The following is a 23785-nucleotide window of genomic DNA, read 5'->3' as shown; positions in this document are numbered from 1 at the left end:
CATTTCCTTATTCTTTTTTCTCTGTTCCTTCCCAGCTAGGCTGAAATAATGTGAAACATGCAGCTGACAGAGTTAAAGATTTACAGCTGTGAGAAAGACACCAAGAAAACACACAAGCTTCTCTGAAACAGCATCTGCAGTAAAACTCCAAGTGTTTGTGCATATCCATGTAAAAATACCCTGAGCACATAGATGTATGACTGAATCAGTCATTTCCAATAAAGCAGATAGTTAGAACAATAGCCTATTTAAGTTGCATATGTTTAAATAGCTTAGAAAACAATACAAATGGATCATTTCATTATCACTGACATGCAGCAGCCATCCCTTGAGAGAGATACAGCAGCAATAGATACCACAGGGCATCTCATTTTAGGATTAAAGAGTGAAACTTTGGGGAAAAATTTACAAGAGAGAATTTGAATAGACTGAACAGGACTTAGGGACATTCAATAACCGTCAGTATTAAGGGCACTGGCTCTAAGTGTCCCTTTTGCTGGCACCTCAGCTCCAAGCCTGAGTCAGAGCAGCCCTGCCTTATCTCATGGAATTGGAGTCCCAAGTGCTGCAGTGGCATATAAAGTGAAAGAGTGGCATATAAAGTGAAGAGGATAGTCTTTGTCATTGAACAGATATGGCTCAGGGAGGGGAGAGCATCCTGCAAACAGATCTCCCCAATGTCACAGTACAGGTTCGACAATTCCCCATAAACAGTAGAGTCGGTGGTACACATGGGCAACCAGGAGAGGGTGTCTATTGGTTAGATGAAAATCTTAATAATTAGCCTCTAACCACTGGCAGAGAACTCTTTGCTCTTTAGCTCTGACTTACGGCGCCTTTCACAACTGGGGCTGCTTAGTCACGTCAGTCATAAACAGACTGTGCCCATGTGGGTGGCTATCACAAAGCCTAGCTCCTTCCTTCCTCTCCTTGCTTCCAAAGTATCCCAAAACAGGCTGCAGAAGGGGCTCCACAGTCTGAGGAATTCTGGATCCACTATTTCACATCAGCTAGTGCAAAGCCACCTTGTGCTGCAAGTCTCCTGTCCTTGCTTCTCTCTAAGACATGTATTACAGAGGATCAAGGTGGCCTCTGCCTAAAACAGCCAACAGGACACTCTGAACTATGTTCATTCATGAAAGCCCAGAGTGTTGTTATTTCATGAAGACTTACCATATTCTTCCTGTCCCTATAATAGCCCAGCATTTGGAGCAGAAGGGTCTAACCTCTCCTCTGGCATAGCTGGCAGAGTGAGGATAACAAGCACTTCATTTTTCCTTTGATTTAATCTACTCTAGTACAAATAGCTAATCACATTGCCTTTCTTCCTGGAGTTAATTAATTTTCTATTGACATATTTTGTCTGTAATTTCTGCTCTGAAAATTCTCACTTTAAGAGCCTTATAAGAGGGACATACATCTGAATCGATTTGAAACATTTTTGTGATTGGATTTCACATTTTAATGGAATAATTTTCTCCTATCCCCAAGGTAATTTGCTGAAAGATTTTCATCCTTAAACCTTTTCAGCTTAAACATTAAAAAAAGCAAATGTAACCAAGCCTAGAGAAAATATGGTGCAGGATTAACACTACTGCATCTGTTTAAAATTTCTTGTATTGAGTTGTACAATGCTCAAAGGCTGGCTGTGTTACCTGGGATGTCTTGGTTTGGTTGATCTTGCTAAAATTTTACAGTGATATCTGTCCTTGTTTTGGCAGGGTAGAGTTAATTTTCTTCCCAGTAGCTGGTATAGTGTTGTGTTTTGGATTTAGTATGAAAATAAGGTTGATAACACACTAATGTTTAGCTGTTGCTAAGCAGTGTTTACAATTAAGTCAAGGACTTTTCAGCTTCCCAGGCCTGGCCAGTGAGGAGACATGACCCTTCCGCAGGAGGTGCACAAGAGGGGACACAGCCAGGACAGCTGACCCAGACTGGCCAGAGGGATATTCCATACCATATGACATACTCAGTATATAGGCTGGGGGGGAGTTGCCCTGGGAGGGTTGCAGCTCAGGAACTAGCTGGGCATCGGTCAGCAGTTGGTGAGCAGTTGTGCTGTGCATCATTTGTTTTGTATATTATTATTAGTAGTATTGTTTTTATTATTATCATCAACATCATCATCTTCCTTTTTGGTCCTATTAAACTGTTTTTATCTCAATCTACAAGTTTTACCTTTCCCCAATTCTCTCCTCCATCTCACTGGGCGGGGGGAGTGAGCAAATGGCTGTGTGGTTGTTTTAGCTGCCTGCCAGGCTAAACCACAACAATATCCTGTGCCAACTTACGTTAAACTTGCCCAGCAATTGGGTCATTACAAAAATTTGCTGACAGCTCCATTTAACGTCCTGGAAATGTTCCAATACATTTTGTCTAAACTTGAGTTAATCTGGAGCATATGGTTCTTTTGCAAAAGCAAATTATCATCTTTGAAATGAATTCTGCATTATGATTTTAGTTTCCCCGTGAGCAAAACCTTTATCTGCATTTACCTGTCTTTAAAGAATTTGAAGACTAAGTTTGTACCCAGGAAGCTAAGCACAGAAAACTAAGAATCTATGTACTGCAAAAGCACAAAGGCAAGACAAAACACAGCCCTGATATGGCATGATAGCTGTGGTTACCTGCTTGCATTGGAGGAATCCATTGGTGCATGGTATACGCTCTCGGTGATTCTTTGGTGCAGTTGACTTGCTTCTGTTAAAGAAAAAGTAAAAAGAAATTGCACCAAATTGTGTAAGTTGCTTCTTTGTTTGCACAGAAGGTGGGAGGGAGAGAAATAGGAAAGGAGAGATTTTGACTGCTGTTGCAATCAAAACAGAATACTCATACTCGAAGAGAAAGGCACAAGGTGATCTTAAAGGCTGAAAACTTAGCTTACCTAAACAGCTCTTCTACCCATACGTTTTCAGTGCAGAAGAGATTTCTTTCCCTACCACCTTCTCTTTTCTCTGTACCTCTTCCTAGCTCACTGCACAAGATGGATCTAGAGAATGGACATATTGGCACTTTTCCCAGAATACAAGTTTTGTGGGTCAGAGCTTGTTCTGGATGTAGCAACGCAGGTACATCAGTCCTTTTGCACACACAGCCATCTAGTAGATTATATCCCTATCCTCTGAAGAATGCTTTTGCTCAGCATCCTGGACAAACAGCAATAATAAAACATTATTCAGATGTCGCTTGTTCACTCTTTTTGCACAGCTGCAAGGCAGCAACAGACTTGTTTGTACCTATGTCCAGTAACTGATGAGTGGAGAAAGATGATAAGAAAGATGCTGGCAACCTGGTTTTGAGGGCCAGGAGAGTCACGCACTGAGAAGTGAGGAAGCAATGGAAGGAGCTGCTTTCAAACTCTCAGATTGCTGAGATCCTAGGGCTATTTCACTCTGGAAATAGATGAAGCTCCTGTCAATGAAAGGAGAACAGACAAAGGGACAGGGGGAGCATTGAAAGATTAAACTTAACAAAGTCTTTTGTGGTTGGGAATGCTGGGGGAAAGGGAGCACTCTGAGTGGAGAGTCAGAAGTAGCTCCATTCCTGGTTTTGGCAACTGATTCACAGCCTTGCACAAATCCCTTAAGCTGCATCTGTAATTCCTTTGCCTGCAAGAGATAATTATGCTCTTTGGGATCGACGGATCAAGGTGTTACCCAAAGCCTTGTTAGCATTCCATGCTCACTGCAGGGGGTGTATATACACAAGTGTTTGGACACTAATGACCCATATGTTAAACTATTTATCACATACCTTTGGCCACCTTCTTTGCCCTTTATTCACTCATTCATCTCAGCTGGTTCCTTCCAACATTCCAACCCTCTGTGCAACTCCTAACAACAGTCATTAAAACCAGCTCAGATAAACAAATGTATCCCTCTTCCTTCTCTCATTACAACGCACAGTTGGAGAAATATCCAGTCCTGGATTAAGCATGAGTTAAGGCTTCTTCTTTCGTGAGTCATTGGAAATAGAAACAACTGTTTAAAACCACAGCACAAAGCATTCGCTTCCTGCCATCAGTATTGTAATAAGGGCTTTGATTCATGTGATCATTTGGGAAAAGGCAATGGGAATAGTTGAAATAGCATACAAAGTACAATTTCTGCCCTCTGACTGCTGTTCTGCTCAATTCACAATGAAGAAAGCTTGAGTTTGCTCACAGAGTAGGATGAAAGTCATCCTTGGATGTTCTCAAGACCAGACTGGATAAAGTCTTGAATAACCTCGTTTGACCAATAACTGACTCTGCTTTAAGCAGGATGTTGGATTATGATGTCCTGAGGTCCCTTGAAACCTGGAATATCCTAGGATCCTATGATCTTAAGACAAAACAATGAAGAATATCCAAATAAAAATGTTTTCAAAATTTTTCAGTCTTGATTCCTGCATAGTCTTCTCTGGAAAATGCATAGTAACTCTAGCATATAGGTCGTGTTTGCAATAAAGATGTCACAAATGCTCATCTGGGTGACATACAAGCTTCATTTTCTTTCCTTAGAAACAGACATGGAGGATTAGCACTCTATCCTGTTAAAAACATATATTTTCTCTGTAAACTACTCTTCTCTTCTGTGGTAACCTACATAAAGCCAGCTTTTATACTTCAGAAGTAAATATTACAAACCATATCAGAGAATCCCTAGATCAAGTCTTGAAACTGCACTGATAAGAATCTTGAGTTCTTTCCTCAGCAGTTCCTGCTGAACTGACCACAGTGAAATTGAGAATAAAAAAGAGCAAGGATGAAGCCAAGAATAGTAACAAAAGACTTGAGTAGTAAGCATTATAAATAAGTATATTGTTATTGGTTGGATTAAATTGCTGAGGCTAATGTGCATAGTTGTTTTCCTCTAGGAGGAAAAGGAGGTTGTAAGAACTCATTGTCTTTGTGAAACAGACAATTAAAATAAAGGTCACCTCTTAAGTTAAAGCGCAGGTACAGGTTTCCACCTAGGACAAAGTCTGCTTAGGAATCTGAAGGATGTGGGTGGACAGGCTTTGCTGGCATTGCTTTAAAGAGAGGTGTGTGTATGAGAGAAGCAGGAAATCACAGGTCAAGGTGAGAAGCAATGCCAGGGCCCAGGAAAAATCTGTGTTGGACACACCTATGGTTTTTTTCGTCCTGAGAGCACCTGAAAAATAGCTTTTAGGACTCTGTATATTCTTGTTCATAAACAGAATAGTATCTCAGATATAGCTTTCATCACTATGTTCTCTTACTATCTGCAATAACCTAACTGAATTTTGTCTGTCTTTGGTTCAATATCCTACATAAAAAAGGATGTCATTATTTTAGGTACTTATGAGGCTTCAATCATTCATGTGTTGAGCATGGCACAAATCAACCCTCATAGTGACATCTCTGTGAGAGAGGGAAATGTCATTAATCATGTTTTACAGGGAGGTCACTAAGATAAAAAGATGGGATAACTAACTGACTGACATTTAAAACATAAGGAGGGCAACTAGATTTAAAATCAAAACCCTCAAAAACACAACAAAACAAACCAAACAGTAGGTGGGAGAGGAACAGTTGCTGTGTCTGGTCATGTATGTAGAAGATCTTTTGTGGCAGGTCTTGTGAGAAGGCACAGAATGAAGTCTGGGACCCCATCTCCTCACATGCTGATGTAAATGGGTGTTTGTAGGGTTGCAGCTTGAGAGGGAAAACAGAGGAAAATTGCGTTCCTTGGACTAACTGTAAATGGAATAATTATTCATGCCATTTCTAAAGTTCTAAGAAATTTTCTTTGATCAGGACAAGGGTTTATATCCCAGCAATGCTGCAACCAGCCAACCGATCCTCGCATAGAAGATCTGTTCTTGCTGATGTCACTGGTGGTACTGGACGGCAGTGTATCTCATCCCAGCTCCATGTGGTCACACACAGCTGCAGAAGGAAGGCCACATTATCAGATCTCGCTCTGTGCGTCCTACCTCTACATGCTTCCAGTTGTCCTGTCAGGACTTTGCGAATCTCTGAAATCCAGGTGTTTTTCAGCTCAACAGAAGATGCCTGAGAACACAAGAGGAAAAGGCAAAGCAGATTTAGCTAAAGCATGCTGCCAGTCGCTTGTCTGCCCTGACCTACATTTGCTCTCAATTTTCCCAAGGAATGGAACACTGTGGCCAGCTTTGAGCAAAGCAGACAACGGAAAAGTTACCATGAATCTAAGGTTCTGTCCTTGCTTTTCTGTTCAGTGTTCCAAGTAATTTTCCACTACTTTGTTTCCTCTTTTACCTAAAATCATGACCATTCTCACAATGATAAATTGGTAATTTCAGTGCCAACACAACAATGAAGCTTCCAATGGCTATTGTTTCGTGAGTGTACAGGACAGTGCAAGTCATAAAACTGAAAACTTTCTTAAAAACAATTCAATTGAAAGGTAGTCCTTGAAAAAAAAAAAAAAAAAAGATTGTTGTTACCTGAATGATATAGACCTCTTCTCTGCCATTGTACCAGATCTCAAACTTCTTGTTATCACCTTTTACATTTTCTGTAATGCCCACAGTGCTCATCTGTTTCAAAATACAAAAGAAGCAGCTGGAATCTGGAAAATGTCAATCATCTTTAAACTCTTTTTCCTCTGAGAAGCATTTTTAAAAGGCTGCATTCACTTCTGCATCTTAGGGAGTCATTAAAAGTAAAATTCAGAACATGTTATTTCTCAGCATCTAATTTTCCTATTGTTATAGGAAGAATAAACAAAACAAATTAAGTGCTCAGAAGTAACACAGGCTAATGCCTGATTGTGAGTTTATCCTTTTTGGGTTTTTTGCTTGAACTGTGGGACAGTTTTCAACCCTATCCTGGCTCTTATCCACCTATACAAATTTTCAGTGTGAGGAAGATGGTATTTTCAACTTGCCATCACTGACCTGTTGAGGTGGGAGAGAAAGAGGGATGGAACAGGACTGTGTGAGATTTAATGACTCATCTGCAAATCCAGACAACACCAAAAAATAGATATAGTTTCAGGAAAATTAAAAAAAGACATGAGCAAGGAGCTAAGTGCCTAACTAGGCAAGATGAACAAGGAACTGAAGAAAATAATTCTAGATTTCTTAAATGATAGATTCTTAACCACAATTTTGAACTCCAGCTGCTACTAGACTTACCAGCTTCCCATCTTCTTCCTGTATTTGTTCATCCCCCTTGTTCTGATTTGCCTCAGCATTAGATTTGAAGATTTAAACAGCTTTGATTATGTCATCATTCCTGCTATGTCCACAGGAAGAAACTTCAAATGAAACTTATATGAACTGGTTCACTTGAACCAGGTTCTATTACAATTCCTGTCTGGTTACCCTGTAATGAGTTTGCAGCATTAAACTTGGCGACCCATGTTAGTTGTCTGAAGTCACAAGTGTCACATCAATGTGCTTGAAGGGAAAATTTCACCTACTTGTGAATCTCATCTTAACAGAAAATGTCCTGATTCATATCTGGAAATGTCACTCTTGCAAATAAAAGGGCACTTCTACTGCACTATGATTCATTCGTAGCTATTACTGTCACAGAATATACCTGCTCTAACTGATGTCAATAGTAAAACTTGGAATAGAACTGAACTTGGAGGATGCTTATAGGCAGAACAATGAGAGATGCAAGTCCATTCAGGCTTGCTTCTCTTTATGGGATGCTAGGCAAGAATGCACAAGGTGCCCATTTATATCAAGTTGCAAAACCAAGGTTCACATCTGGAGTTGCAAGACATATGGCTGGGTCTGTCTCCAGATCAAAACTAAATGGGAGCTTTCATTTACTCAGGGGTGCAAGACAGCTCCAGATAGTGTACCTTCTTCAAGTGTCCCCATGGAAACATCCCCGTGTTGTGAGAACACCAGATTTATTTCTCTCCCTCACCATTACCACATTTATTACCTTTAATGAATTTTTAAAGCTGTATGAAGCTGACTTCTCATGGCCATCTGTGTTCTCCTCCCGTTTCTTGCAGAAAAGTAGCATCTTTGTATAGAGGAAGAGGTGTCTCTGCATCGGTTTGAATCTAGCCAAGTCCTTCACCTTGTTGTGTCCCTTCTTGTGGTCAGTCCACACATTGAAGGAACCTTGCATCAAAAGCTTGCCAAGCTCACTGACGTCCCCCTAGCAAGCAAGGAAAAAAAGAAAGCCTACATCAGGTTCAAACTAGGGTAATCCCAGGCACAGTTCTTTCCTCCAGTGGTGGTTAAGCTTCCAGACAGAGGCATATGCCTAGGCATCCCCTGTGTTGGAGAGCGGACATGTTATAGCTGGAATCCTGTCTGCACATGTCTCCTTGCTAAACTTGTGTGGTTTCTTCATATAACCATTAGCCTGTTGTTTTCCATGTCCATAATTCCCAGTTTGTATCCCCATTCATAGTAAGCATCTAAGGTCTGTCTTAGGACCTCTTTGGATCTGACAAACAGGCTGTTCCCTCTGATGACCTCAGAGGAAGCACCTTCTGACAAGAACTGGGTTTCAAGACTCCTGACTGCAAGGCAGCATGAAGGCCCACTGCAGTCCAGACACCCAAGCAAAGGTGGTGGTTCTAAAAGATCTACGTTCAGTTTCTGCTCTGCTACAAGCTTCTATCCCTGGGCAAAACCTTGAAAGACACTTAGATGTCTGAAGACACAGACTGGTGCCTAGAGGTATGTAGGTGTGTAATTCCCTTCCATTGCAAAATAGTCTTCAAAAGCTTTGTCAATGGTTTCTCAGCTCACCATCTGCAAACGATGCAACGCTGCACAGCCTTCGGCAAAGACGGAGTAAATGCACCAAGGAGCCATAAAAGTACCTGAGGGAGAGTGAAACTAAGACCTTTCTAAGTTAAAGCCCTTGTCTGAGGACCACTGATGGGTAAATACTTCAACTGATATAAATATTTGGCTCAGATGCCACCGGCACAAACATTTATAGCACAGTTCAGTACTAAAGAGTGTACCAATGTGTGGATAAAAGACATGGCAACATCTGTATACTAATGGGCTTCAGCAAATAATGATAAACATAATTATCCTAGCACCAAGTTTTTCTAGGAGTGCTTTGTATAATAAATTGAGAGAATAAGCTCAGGACATTATTAAAGTACTTATTTTCAGCATGTGTACATTCTGTTGATTATAAGGTGATGACGTTGGCTCCAAGTGGGAATGTCTGATTTCTTAACTACAGATTGCAACTTGTTCTCCCTCTCACTCCCAATCCTCTACCCTAGATCCAACTGCAAAACCAGGGTTTGATTAGGTACTTTTCCACTTCATATCAGGGTATTATTAGACACTTCAAAACATTCAAAAAACCTCCATAATTTCTGTAACAGTCTCTCATCTCTAATCTATAGAGTTGGATTTTTTTATTTGTGCATACAGGACTGTTTTTATTTGTATTTATATGTGTATGAAGGTGTAAACTGCCAGCCTGTGAAAAGCATATTGATGAGATGTAAAGCTAAATGAAAAAACCCAAACAGACATATTTTCTACATGGTTCTGACAATGGTGAGAGGCTCCTGTCACTCCAGGCACTGTTCAATACAGCACCGAGATCCAGAAGCTCATTTCAACTCTTGTGATAAGTCTGTCTCTTCAATCTTGGATCTAGGACTGGGATTATAACAAGCGAAAAGGGAGGCTATCACTGCAGAGAAAGAGGATGGACAGGGATGGCAGTCTGTAGCAATCCCACAAAAGACTGTGAATATTAGCCCACAAGCCCTGGACTCTCTCTTCAGTGTGGGCAGCAAATGGAGAGGCGGACGCTTTTTCTGGAAACTTGTGCTAGTAGACAGGAATATTTTGTCCTAAAGGAAGTTTATTTAAAATGGAGGATTTAATCATTATCTCAAACATAATTATTCCCTGTTTGACAATACACTGCGTGTCATGTTTATGGAAGATAAGAGACTTCTACGTATGAATGGCTTAAGCACTACATAACTCATGGACAAACTACCCAGGCCAGATTGTATACAAAGGATGACAGTAGGAAACATCTCTAAAACTTCTGCTTTCCAAGCTTTACTCTACTTTTTTGTGGCTTTGCCTAAAAATAAAAAAAATAAAAATCCTACAAACCCAAAAACCAACCCCAAACTTACACATTAGCAATTTCTTACACAAGAGTTCAGCTCCACAAGTCTCATGTGCACAGGTCCAAGAAGCAGAATATCCTATGCAATTAGGAGCATTCATCAGCTGCCACAAAACCTGCTTTTCTGCTGACATAATATCCTCTGAAAGGTGTTCTAGGCAAGTATTCCTATCATGCCTATGTGGGAAAGACTCCACAAGATGGGGTGCAGTTTCATGAGCTATGGGAGGTGTTCATTTGGCATCACAGCTGAGCACCTGGGACAGGTGGGACAGGGCGAAGAAATTATTGGGTTCATCCTCTTTCACACTTTCACGCCATTTAATAATCATGTAACAAACCATCTCAGGAATGCCGTCAGCATCAGGCTACACAGCAGCCTTGTGCCACTTTGTCATGTCTTTTGCTTCAGCTAACAAAGCTGAGGCAAAAATCTAGTCCTTGGAGCTACTATCTGGCAATTCAGGGAAGGCTGGCAAATTCAAAAGTAGAAGCTGAAAAGGAACAGGAATGCTCTGTTGAATTCCTGAGTACAAAACTACTCTGAGATTTGAAAGTACGGAATAGGCAAAAGGATGACCTCAATGTTTATATGGATAGGAATCTGGATGGATCCTCTCTACTCAGGATAATGTGTTACCTTTCTTGGAGAAGCTCTTCTGCCCATTCCTTACAGAACTGTTTAAAAACAATTTTTTGTAAAATTGCTGTAACTACATACATTTAAACTGGAAAACACAGGAGGAAAGCTACCTTTGTCTCTGAGGATGAATCAGAAACAGTGGAAACTGGGGAAGTAAAAGACAGGCTGTATCCATGAGCTTCTCATGCCCACGTTGACTGATCCAAGTCTACAATAATAACATCCAGGCTTTAAAGAGTCTTTTTAAAATGAAACTCTGAGACACTCATAATTAGCCGTAACCTGAATGGTTTAGAGAAGATTTCACAAGCTATTTCTCCTGACACCTAGAAGGCTGTAAAAGAATCAGTACTGAAACCAAACAGACTCAAACAAAAAAAAAAAAAAAAAAAACCACACAGGAAAAGTTCTGTCTTTCATGTAAATACAAATGAAGACTTGTTTGTTCTAAAAGAGAAACTGTGGAACAAGGTAACACTTTTGGCAATGTGCAGGTTCCAGTTTGTGCAGCAGTTGCTGGAAACCACAGGAGGAGCCAGCAGGTGACTGCAACAAGTGACTCAAAAGTCACATCAAGCAAAACTACTGCTGAGAACAGTGACACCAGGACAAAGACACCTGTCCCTAGGAAGTCCATAAAAGAAAGTTTGAGATACCTGAAAGCAGCAGAGATGTGTCTTGATGTTCATTTACACTGCTCCAGGAAAAACTTTTCACAAAACAAAAGTGCTACACGGGAAAGGTTGTCTACTGAGATGGAAAAGTGAACACAAGCTTTGCCACTGGCTTTGAATAAAACGAACCAGCTTCCCAAGAGTAGAAAACCTAAAAGGAAAACTGACTACTGAAGTGAACCCGGTGTGTTTTAATTTTCAGGAAATACAAATAGGAATAAACCATACAGAATTAAAATTATTTTACTATTCAGCTTTAGAGGTTTTATCAGTAGCAGTTTAAATACATTTGGACAAATCCTCACCTGTAGCGAGTCACTTTAATCTGTTGGCTTCTCTGTCTACATTTAAATAAAATATATAACTGACAATATCCAATTACACCAGTATAAAATATTTCATTTTAAGACCAGTGTTTTCTTTTGTGTTACTGAAATTAAGATTTGTTCAGTGAGGATTCAAAAACATATAGCATTTCTGCTCCATCAGAAGAGATATTTCTAAAGAATTGTGTAAGAACTTTCAATGGCAGAAACAGTCAGACGCTTGATTTGACCTTGTATGTTGGAGAAATTAAAAAGCTAATGAACTATTCCTGTTTAGCCAACAAATCTGAATATAGTAGGCTTCTCCTACCTTGAGAAAACTTGGAAAAAACTGAAAATTACATGGAAATTATATCAAAAAGATACTGGTAATCTAAACTAAGCAGGAAAACAATGCAATATTCTTAATCTAAACCAAACTCTTGGTGCAAAGACATACAGCGCAAGACCCCACTGATGAATTCATAACGGGTGTCACTCATAGCTGTGCAGAAGACTGGGGTAAAGTATACGCTTTACTTAAGTTTGTCAGGTTTGGGAGACCTAAGTTATCCTTAGGACCTGTGGCATTTCTCTGTTCCACAGGCACTACAGCTAGTCTATGTGTTCACTAATTTAACAAGGTGGCCACTGCTTTGCATTCAACCCAGTACAGCTACTGCAGGCTAAGACCTCATATTCTCACAGCAAATGTAATGCACAATCCACAGGAGCATCTCCAACTGTACAGATGTGGGTCTGTGACATACAGCCGAGCAAGCAGTTACATTCATTTATAAAATAATGCTGACAAAGGGCATGGTTTCCTCAGCTACCAGATGGATTTGCACAAGAGAAAGAACTATAGAAATTAAAACTCCTGAAGCCACTCCATCCTACAAAACACAAAATAACTCCTTCCACCCAAACACAGCCAGTATAGACCCCAGCACTTTCTCAGGAAGCCACATGCTGCACAAAATACTGTTTTTCTGGTGTCCAGACTAAACGCTGTTACTCTGATCTAATAATAACTTGAACCCAGCTTCTCAGTACTTTTTTTTTTTCTCTCTTCTCTTGACATTTTCACCCTGCAGCTATTTCAGAATGGACAACTACATCATCCTCAGGCCTCATTTCACCAGACGTGTTTCTCCTTTATGTGTTAACCACTTCTCACTTAAGGGCTCATTTTATGTAGGCAACACAAGTTCTTGAAAGTCATATAACTTCAATGGAGCTTCAGCAGAGAGATATATACATTTGTGGCCTTTCGATTTGTACTGTGGTTATTTTGCATTCCAGATAATGAGTTTGCCAGTCACTGGGATAGAGTCTATTACCTGCTTTAAATGGAAGCCAAATTTTCCTCCCTAAGTGCAAAAAAGATTTGGAAACACTTGAGTTGCACAGCAGTCACAAAGTTTTAGCAAATTTCTTAAGTTACATCTGTCATAGTTGCTACCTCTCATGGTGTGTGTGTTTTGGGTGTGATTACTCAGACCACATTTGTCCCACTTCCTCTCCACACTCACACCCCCGGCTCCAAACGACACGTATGTTGACATGTATTTTTGCCACTGAGTAGCATCCTTCAAGAACGTGGCACAGGCTCCCGGCATGGGCACAGCATACTCAGTGATGAGAGGAACATTGGATGGGTCAAGACCAGAGTAAGAGCAACAGCAAATAATACCTCATATCCTGTGATTGCTATCTGGTGCATGGAGTCATTTACTGATTTGATGATATCAAGCATCGTGGCCAGGGCTTCTTCCAATTCAGCAGTACCCTCTGAATTCTTGCTGCACTTCAGCATTTCCTGATTAAAAAAAAAAAAAAAAAAGAAAACTAGTTGAAAACTTCTTATAGTGGAAATCACCATTAAACAATCCTCCCTGAAATTTGTGCTGCATAGACAAAATAGCAGAACTATAGGAAAAAAAAAAAAAAAGAAAAAATCCAAACACAAAACCAAACAGGACATTCACCAGGATTGTCCTTGAGGATATACATTTTGATCTTTTGGACATTTTCAAATTTTATGGGTTAAGATGAGACAGGACCATTCTGAGATATTTACAACTAACTTTTTGCATGTCAAAGAATTACATCCAGGGTTTTTTTACTGCACATCTCCTAGAAAAGAAACTCAGTCTTAACATAATGATTTGAGGTGTTACAGAATTCACCATTACCATTTGCAATTTGTTCCACAAGGTACTTTTAACCACTGTTAAAAATAGAAATTAATTTCTACTCTGAATTTGGCAGGTGTGATGTTCTTCTCATCAGGTCTTAGCAAGCTCTTGTCAGATAAGAAATTCTGCACGAGAAGTAGCCACTTCCTGTGTAGATGCTTGTAGACCTATGTTGAAATCACCTCACAAATCTCTCTTCCTTAAATTAAATTAAGCTTCTTTAAGACAGGTTTTCAGCTGGCGGTTTTTTTGGGTTTGTTTTTTTCTGGGGGGGCGGGGGGGAGGAATAGGCCAGATTACTATAAATCTTCCCCACCTGTTATTCTCTATGTCTGCATTACAATCTACATTTGCAAATTTGAAAACCTTTTTTTGAGAGATAGTAATTTTGAAGAACAATGCTGACCTCTAGCAAAAATTCATCAAACATTATATTATGCTTGAAATATTCTGCTTCTGCAGAAGTTAAGAAGAATGTGCCCAAAGCAAAGAAACAAACAAACAAAACCTTCTGAGGGCACAATTTCTGTAATCGCTTCACATACTGAGATCCTATTTAGAGTTCCAAATATTTAGGGCCAACTACTTACATAGACCAGTATAGTTCCTTACAGGGATGGCTTTTCTTATTTCTATTGTGTCTTTTCCTTGAAAAGTTCTAGTCATAGCTCAGGAATTAATTCTCTTCTTGTAACCAGCGGTTATAACCCATGCAAATCCTGGAAGACACTAAACTCTTAATTTTAAATGAAATTAACTGCCTTGCCTCTTGCTCTTCTGCCTACAGAGGAGCCCTGAACCTGATTCAGACGCACAGATTGTTTTTTCCCCACCGTATTGTAGAGAAGGAGTTACTGCCAACAAGTACCCACCTGAGATCAGAATCAGACTGTATCTTTGCTAAAAGCATCTAGGGAAGAAAAGATTAACAGATACAAACCCACATATAGTTGGTACAGTCTTGAGAAGACATGAATCTCTGAGCAGCTGGAAGATCCCAAGACTACCCCATAGAATTTGAAACAAAAGCCAATCAGGATTCCTACCATTAAACAGAAAAAGTAAGATGACTGTAACCAAAAGTAGTAAGATAACTGATTATTGTGATTTTGATGCTAGGAATCTACATCCATTAATCAGCTGACAGAACAAGATTATTGGTTGTTAATGAGACAATAGTTCCAGTGACAGAATTCATAACCCAATAACCCTTTAAGTGGTCATTATTGACTTGTCCCTGCCTTATATATCTACCAGTGGAAGGAAAGAAGTGTTTGGTTGGATGCAATTTTCACTTCAGAAATGCAAGCTATGAAGAAACTAAGAAATAAATTCATGTAATAACAGCACCTCACTAAGAATGATACAGTAAGTGACTTTAGTTTTATTTCCTTATGCTGACTACAATGTCAACAGAAACTACACTCCAGAAATACACCTAGGAATGAATCAAGACTCTACAAACTTTAGTAATCTTTATTATAGTAAGAATTAGGTCCCTTCAACAGGGGTGGCCCTTGACATGGTTTTCATTCAGGCATATAATTTTCAGCCACATTTTGAGGTTGGAAATCATTTAATCCAAAAGCTGAGGCACTTGTGTTCCTGTAAAACCGGGCCGCAAAAAGGTAGTTCTTGCAAACCCCAAACAGCAGCAATAGCTCCTCAACTGCTTGGGTGACCAGGGCTTAGAAGGTAAAAGCAGGATGCATTCCTACAGCGCCTGTTGCACAATTTCTAGGACGAGGATGGATCCCTGCTATCTATATAGTGGGCATGGTGCTTTATAATATTAACTAAACTGACTGAAACCAAAGGCTTGCAATAATTGTGACCCAGAATTTAAAACTAGTCTGCCAATTGCTCAAGGCACACAGCTTCTTAGGCACTTGTTTGTTACCAATTTTTCACTGACTCCCATTTTCCTACACTCTTAAATGCTTCTGCTGCCAGGGAAAGAGTGCACCATCTTCACAGATCTCATTCACCCTGACAAAGTAAATGCCAGTGCCAATGTGTTGCTGCTGAGTACAAAACTGGTCTGACCAGCTTCAACCCCAACTGCTGCAACCTGTTTTTCCTGAGAATTTTACTCCTTGATCTAATCTTGGTTTTATTTACAGTCATATTTTAAATTAAAAGTAGAATCTGATTTACTTCTTCTGAACATCTTGACATTTTCTTCACTGTCACAGAATAGTTTCAAGAAATAGAGCCAAATTGACGTCTGGATTACGTTGATGTAAATCTACTGGAATTAGTGGTTGCATCCTCATTAATATCCCCCTTCAATATTTGGATTCTACAGTTTTGTGTAAAGTCATTAAATAGGTCACAGAAATACTGCACAAGTGAATGGCCAGCCACATCCTCACATGGCTTAAACTGGCACAATTTGATCAGTGCCACGGTAGCTATTAGCAAATAAAATTGCAGCCTAAAATCTTCATTGGAAATTTCATGCTAGGTTTCATGACAGTACACAACACTACACTAAGTCCAGAGGCTTGAGAACAGCACATGATTCACCTTCATGACCTTCCCATAAGAAAAGTCAGTAAATGTTAATTTTAAGAAGTGGGGAGATGAAGACAGAAATCTAAGCCACCATCTTCAAAAAATGTCATTAGTTTGAGAGCGTATATTTCCTGTTGCCCAGTTCAGACCAGAATTTCAAGCATGGACCACTCACTGTCCAACCAAATCAAGAGGGAAGTTCACACATTCATCCTGTGGAAAAGTTACAATTTCTTCCTAGCTGGGTCTTTAAAACAGAAGCACCAAAAGGGAGTGGCTCCTTTTGAAAGGTTTAAGTCACAACCATGGGAAAATATTAAGTTCAGAGAGCTGAAGGAGTTTTGTTAAACAGGGACAGATGTCAGAGACAGGATTTAAAGCGTCAGTTCCCATTTTCAAACTGTATGACCGTACAATAAATACTTACTACGTAAAATATTACTTTATGTATAAATAAAATAATATACTGCGATTGCTTAGTATATAAGGACTACTAAGTAATAGCAGTACTTATTCTGAAATAGAAGTCCTTTCTTTGACTGTTTATTACCATTTTACAACTTCGCATTACAAAGTATTTGTTGAAGAAGAAAGGATTTATTTCCAGGTAATCCTTCAGAAAATAATGCTGATATGCAATTCTGTCAGTAAAGCAAGCTATGCATTACAATTCTTCACACTGTCATGGAAAACTTGCCTTTAATAGCAACTGGTACTTGGTGATTCTCTGGACTGGCTTTAAGAGATAAGCATCAAGCGAGAGCTTATGATCCAATTTACGCTGACATTCCTGTAAGAGACAACAAGGAAGAAAAATACTATTCTTTCTTGAAGCTCAGGCAAGACACCAACGTCATTATCATTTGGTAATCTGAAGATTATAAATCTGTGAATTAATTGAGAAAGAAATTTGTTCAATCTGCATAGGAGTTTCCAGGCTACTTATGCCACAGTGAAAATATATCTAAACAAGAGCAAATGTTTAGGTTCAAATTAGTGTCAAAATCTGGCATGCCTTGCTCATAAGATTGCAGTCATCTGGGGTTTGCAAAGAAGCCAGAACTTCTTTGGTTTGGGTATAGCCTGAAGAGTCAGGCTCCCATCCAGGAAAGCTACTTGCTACTCTACCTACTTAGTCTCCTGCAGAGAGCACCTCGACACATCCTGAGCACATGCCATCACTATGAGAAGCATGCAGAAAAGTCTGTATACTTCTCTAAGTTTTTTAAGAGAGAAGAGATACAGAAGGAAAACAAGCTTTGATGGTCTTGCACTGCTAGTCTGCAATAAAATTCCACCTGAAAAAAGATGCTGTCTCCACACTGTCTCCAGAGAGCTTCAGACCTTGGCTTGTTCTGACAGTATTTTTCATATATTTGGAGGTCCTCTTTCTGCAAGAAAAAGAGAGTTTAAGTAAGATGAAAAAAAAGAATCCACAGAGCATCTGCCTTGAGTCATACTTTTTCTTACCTTCCATCCTAACACAGGAACTAACTAACTTATGGTGATAACTCTGTAAAAAATATACTGAAGCTACCAAATTTTACTTCTGTAAAGTTAAATACACCTGAAAGTACTTTTTTTTTTCTCTCACTTTTTGAACAAAGCAAGGAGACTGGAAGGCACATAATCTAATTGCAAAATTGTTATCTTCTAGAGAGGGGAATCCATGGTTTCAAAACAAAACATTAGAAAGGTAAATGTTGTTAACAGTGCTGGCACAGACTAGTAATTGCTAACAATGTTCACTGCTCAGCCAAGGCTTACACATTCAAAACACTTTGACAATAGTGTTGGTTTTCAATAGTAAAAGGATGAATTAAAAAGGAGCAAGTTTGTCTTGTTAGTGTCCTGGGCCAGGCAGAGGGAAGCACTTAAACTCTGTCCTATCCGAATTAGAAGTGGGTGGATTCACCCAACCTCTATTTACCTCTGACTACAGGCCAGGTGTTCTTACTGAAGTCCACAGCTAAATATCTCACTGACTTCAGTGAAAAAAAAGGCAATCTCTATAAAAGCCCAGAGAGATATATTTTAAGCTCCCTAGAATATATGGGTGGGTACAGACAGATGGGTGTTCCTCTGCTATGTTCTGGGCTCACTAACTGCACCAATCAGCACAGAAGCCCTGCACCCATGGGACCATGGAGCAGAGCCGTACCGATTCCTAAGCAGGATTTCCTGGCTGTGTCTGACCAGCTGGGAGCTTCCCATCTGTGTCTGCGCCTATCCTGGGGGACATGACCTCGGCGAATCAAAGACAGCACCAAAAATAAATCTTGGGAATTCCTGGCTCTTGCCTCTGTGCTCTCAGCACACTAGGCAGTGCCTATAGCCTCTTGGTGCAGGGGAAGCATTTCCTTCTGTACAGAGTTACTAGAAGAAATCAGTACTGCTGCTGTCTTCCTTTATAGACCTATACTGGCATCACCTCGATGAATCAGATGTGAAAGCAGAGCTATGCCAGGCAACACCTTACTGTGTTAAGGATTATGCAATATAAAAAGCTCCACTGTGACTCAATATGGCATTAATCGTGCTGTTTCAAAATAAGCTCAGCATTTTCTTCACACAAATAGAATTGTTTGTACGTGTTGCCTTGGAGGAAAGTTAGCAGGGGGTAAAACCCACAAAATTAAAAGTAGTAACAAAGTGTAATCAAGCATTACAATTTGTTCCTGGCCTAGAGGAACCTAATCGGACTGGGCAAGGAAATAGGGACAGCGACAGTCAAGAGCACTATTAGGAGTAAGAGAAAAATACCAATTTAAATTTAAAGCAAATGTAAATTAATTTACAAATTACCAGTAATGTGTCATAGTGGAACCACCCTATGCCAATGCAATCTACTACTGCCTAAATCAGTGACACCTGCTCAGGCAGATACTTAAATCTTTAAACACAGCTTTAAGTTTTATAATAGTGTAAGGAATAAGAAATACCTGATGAAATTACTAGGATCAGACTCTAAAATGCCAAGAAATAATTAACTGCCTAATGACTCAAATCCCAGTCTTAAAATATCCAGAGGTTCTGATTTCTTGCTGGTACTTTTACACCACGCTCATCTCTCCTGTAATGCTTTTCCTTTCCTCGGTGATTTGCATCCCAAGATCTTTTTAAGCTTTCATGCACATGGCATATATACACAGTTCCAATTATCTTTTTGACTGCTGACTTATGAATAAATTTTGTTTCAGATTAGAATTTAGCCCTTTGAATCCAACTCACAGGTTTCTGGTCAGCTGCTACGGTCCTTTCACAGATAACTTCCTTTTCCTAAATGCTGAATAACCAAATGTCCCAAACTTCTGGCTCCTATTAAATGATTCTCTTTTGTCCAAGGTTAGCAATATGAATAAGAAAACAGTAGTAATCCACAGTGAGTCACTCCTGCCAGGCACCTCACCTGGCACATGTTGGTAAGCAGTCTGACTCACCTTTTTTTTCTTCCTAGGCATTCTTGCCTTGGTTTGGTAAGCTTTCCTTCTTCCCAGCCCTGCGGTTAGCAGATCAGCCCAGAGGGTCCCTCTTGTTGCAGATAAAGCACTAGAAGACCCATCCCGCCAGGCATTCAGTACACATCCCTCCCCTCTTTGAGCATCTGCGCAGTCCTTGCCATGCAGAGCTTTAAGCAAGGTCAAGCATCCTGGTATAATAGCTGCAACGTGGGCAAAGTTGAGCTGGCTTACTTGTAATTTAGCTCATACAAAGCTGGTGCCCTAAGAAGGTCAGGCAAAGTGGGAGGGAGAAGAAGAGGGACATTTCTGGCTCATCGTTCACCTGATTCTGCTAACATGTTCCAGGAGAGAAACCAGAGAGGAGAAATAGGCTGGGACTCCACAGACTGTTTCTGCCATCACCTGAGAAGAAGGGTTCACATCCATGGTGACAGCTGATCAGGTGGCACTGGTGGAGGTGGGAGAATGTGTGGGGACATGGCAGAAGAATGACTGTCAGGGGATGGAGGGACTCAGGTACCGGGATGTCCCACCACAGCTCTCGGGACACTTTCAAGCATCTCTGGAATCACGGCTGACAAGTCCCAGTGTGATCAGACAGGGTAATGTTCCTCAAGTATGACTCCAAAAATCAGTCTGTTTCTAATCACAGGCCCAAAACAATGTTGTGGCAGGATGGTAACACCCATATAAAGAAAGAGAAATGGAGAAATGAATCTGCAACAATGTGAGTTTCCTCCCAGAACTCAGCATCACGTTGAACAGCAGCCATTTCAGTTTTCCCATGCCAAAGCAAGCTCGGTCATAACTCACAGGGCAAGCCAGAAGCCTCTGCTCCGCAGGAAGACATTAAAAGCTGCCAGATCATGGAGAACACAAACACACAACCAGACTTTTGTTTGTGCCTCCTAAAGGCAGTCCAACAGAAACAACAAATTTCTGGACTTAATGTGGCTTCTTCTAAAAACAGAACACAAGGGCAAGTTCTTGAATCAAAGGTGCTACTGTGTGAGCAGAGACATCTCAGGAGAGACGCTTTTGCTTTCTTAGCGCGAAATTTGAAGCAGAAACCAAATGCATGATTTAATCTCTTATTCAATAGATTTACTGTTATTTGACTAGGGCATAAAAACTGATATGCAAAGGTGACAGAAAGGCTCATTTTTTTTCACTTCATCATACCCGAACCATAGCTTTAGTGCTGCTGATTTCATATTGGTAGAATAGTGAGCAGAGCTGGGCTCAACAGCTGTTTTTACAGACAGACATAAGCTATAAAATTTAAACATGGAATTTGAACTTTCTGCAGAATTATAGGATCAATTCTGTATCAAGAATTTCTCTTTGTCTTCAAATCCAGGGATATTTGCAACATACAGACTATTTTATGCTTTTTGGATTTCAAAGGTTTTCATTCTTCAAAGACCGTTTATCCTATTTTGCATATTGATTTCGCCACAATATTTTCCTGCTCAGCATCTGAATCTTAGGATAACAACATATTCCTCAGTAGTGTAATTTACTGAAGTTCTAAATATTTCGCTGCTAAACAGAAAATAATACAGCAGATTTATAATCACATTTATACCCGTATGATGCTCTTCAGCCTGACCTTTTTGTAAACTGGGGGCCTACCCTTTGGAAGTATCACATGTTCATAATTCCCATTGAAATCTTAGAGATGTGGCAGTGCTTGACACCTCTGGCAACTGGGGTACCTATGTTTCATCCCAATCTGTCTGTATTTCATACAGCACCTTGTTGAAAAAAGATTCAAAACGTACCCTGGAAAAGCAGATGTAGTACACAGTGGAAGCAGCAGGTACCTCTGACTACAGAGATGAAGACAGATTTTCCCATTTCTCATGCCTCTTCCATTTCCCATGCAAAACACAGGATCTTATGCAAACAGTTTTGTCAGACTATGAAAACGGCAGCAACCCACCCAAACAGGTTTTTTCTGAATGAGCACTATATAAACAAGCACCTTTTGTTAAGTGATAGGAAACAGAACTAACAGCCATGGTAACTGGGGGGGATGGTGGGGGAGCGACATGACTGGGAGATGTCGGAGGAAAGAGTTGCAGATTTTAGGCACCAAAAGTCACAGAAAACAAAGACACATGCATCTGACCAAAGCCACCCACCAGCTTTGGGCTTTCTCACAAACTGAGCTCTCTCAACTTTTAAACAAACAGCTAACCCTCACCACTTCGTACAAGTGGGGAGAATCCCGCTTGGTTGATTAAGTGAGCAAGTACAGGAATCGACTTTACAGAGTCTTATGGAGCTGGTGGGGTTTCACCACGCAAGGAAGGTGGTAGACTCTGCTGGACCAGTTCTAGGGGAGTAAGTCTCCTGAATGGTTCAGAGAAAAGAGATAAGATAAGGCAGGAACAGGATGTACTGTCTGCCCTCAGAACAATCTGCTGTGATACTGTTCTCTGCTTATTTACAGTAAGGTGGTGTCTGGGATACATCGGATTGTTGGTATAGATTTGTCTGATATGAAAAGCATTTAGTCACTGATTTCACTGATTTTTTATTTTTTTTCAACCAAGGCTTAAAATACACTAGTAACAGATCTCTTCCTGTCAGTAAACCAGGTAAAGGTTCAGATTTCAGAATACACACTTGTTAACTGTGGCTTAATTTTGGAATATCTGCTTATGTGAGTTTCCCTCATTCACAAAAGCAATCAGAGTGAAAGGACAGGAGTAAATCTGTAAGTACTGTAGGATAAGACCATAGATATTCTTACAAACCTGCAAAAGGATTTACTCACTCTTTTCAAAAAGCATCGGGCAAGAAGCTCAGGGTTTTCAATGCAATTTTCTATCTCCTTAAGGAAAATCCTGAAAGGGAAAAAGGAAAGCAAACAGTAATGTAACATCACACTCAGACTGTGCTAGCCTCTGTGTAAATCCAGCTTAAAGCCTATGTTTTTGTAGTACGAGGATTCAATGGGGAAGGTAACAATTCTGACACACAAAGAAAAATATATATATTTTAGAAAAATGAGATGTGGTTCATAGCTGATTGCCTGAATCACTAATATTATCATGTTTTCATCTGCTCACAAGCATCTGATACATCTGCTTCCTCTGGCTGTTGAGATTTGTTGCCAATATGAAGCCCAAACACCTCCTTCCTATTTGGTTATGAGGATTTTTTCAGAACAGCTAGAAAAGACAGAAGAGCTCTGTCAGATGCAGTTGCCTAATCAGCAAGCAGTGAAAATATGGGATGTAGTCCAAAGGCTTCAGCAGTGGCAGTCAATGCACTAAGCTTTTAAGGAAAGTAAGGCCAGGCTTGCACCCGGAGGGGAACCTCATCCTCCAAATGGAAGATACATTCTTTCAAAAAAATATGTAAACTGGAAAAGAATTTTTCTACTATGTATCAACTACCCTGGCATATTATTTACACTTGTAAAAGAGTGATTTAGTTAGTTAGTTAGTTAGTTGAATTGTTTGTTACATCTTAGGAGCAATTAGTATCCAAAAGAATTCCTAAATTCTCACTTTGCCTACAGCCAGTTTTACTTAATCAAGGCTAGGAAAAGCAGGACATTTACAGAAGTAGCCCTAAGCTTTGTGTTTTGAAAGAGGATCAAAAAGAGGCTAATCTTGTTCATAATTAGTAGTCTGTAGTTACGGGGAGTAGATCACAAGGCTTCTGGTAAAGTTTATGATCATGTAAAGGATAAAATTCCTTAAGAAAAATGCTATCAAATATATTATGTCTTCTGATGTGATAACAGAAATATATGACAAATAAGCTGAACATTAAGGAAATTTCCTCTTAGAGGAGTTTTGCTGGAGAATGAGCATCAGCATTTAGCCCTGTGACATCTACCAGTGTACCAAGAGAGGTGGTAAAATATTCACCATGAGG

The 23785-nt window shown here is 39.9% G+C and overlaps 1 protein-coding gene across 2 annotated transcripts in view; it reads right to left on the bottom strand.

The window, feature by feature from the left end:
• Window positions 1–23785, bottom strand: part of MCF2L2 (MCF.2 cell line derived transforming sequence-like 2) — a 174152-nt gene that overhangs the window by 19948 nt on the left and 130419 nt on the right. For both annotated transcript variants that reach the window (XM_075761446.1, XM_075761445.1), the window contains exons 18-25: window positions 22674–22743; window positions 17726–17818; window positions 17125–17217; window positions 13406–13531; window positions 7895–8116; window positions 6436–6528; window positions 5944–6022; window positions 2631–2703 (exon numbers count right to left, since the gene is read on the bottom strand). In XM_075761446.1, coding sequence (XP_075617561.1) covers window positions 2631–2703; window positions 5944–6022; window positions 6436–6528; window positions 7895–8116; window positions 13406–13531; window positions 17125–17217; window positions 17726–17818; window positions 22674–22743 — 849 coding nt within the window. The remainder of the gene's footprint in view (window positions 1–2630; window positions 2704–5943; window positions 6023–6435; window positions 6529–7894; window positions 8117–13405; window positions 13532–17124; window positions 17218–17725; window positions 17819–22673; window positions 22744–23785) is intronic.

This window comes from Balearica regulorum, chromosome 9, assembly GCF_011004875.1.
Source record: "Balearica regulorum gibbericeps isolate bBalReg1 chromosome 9, bBalReg1.pri, whole genome shotgun sequence".
Lineage (NCBI taxonomy): Eukaryota > Metazoa > Chordata > Aves > Gruiformes > Gruidae > Balearica > Balearica regulorum.
Note: the sequence above shows the minus strand (reverse complement) of the source record. Positions and strands in the feature narration are given on the sequence as shown.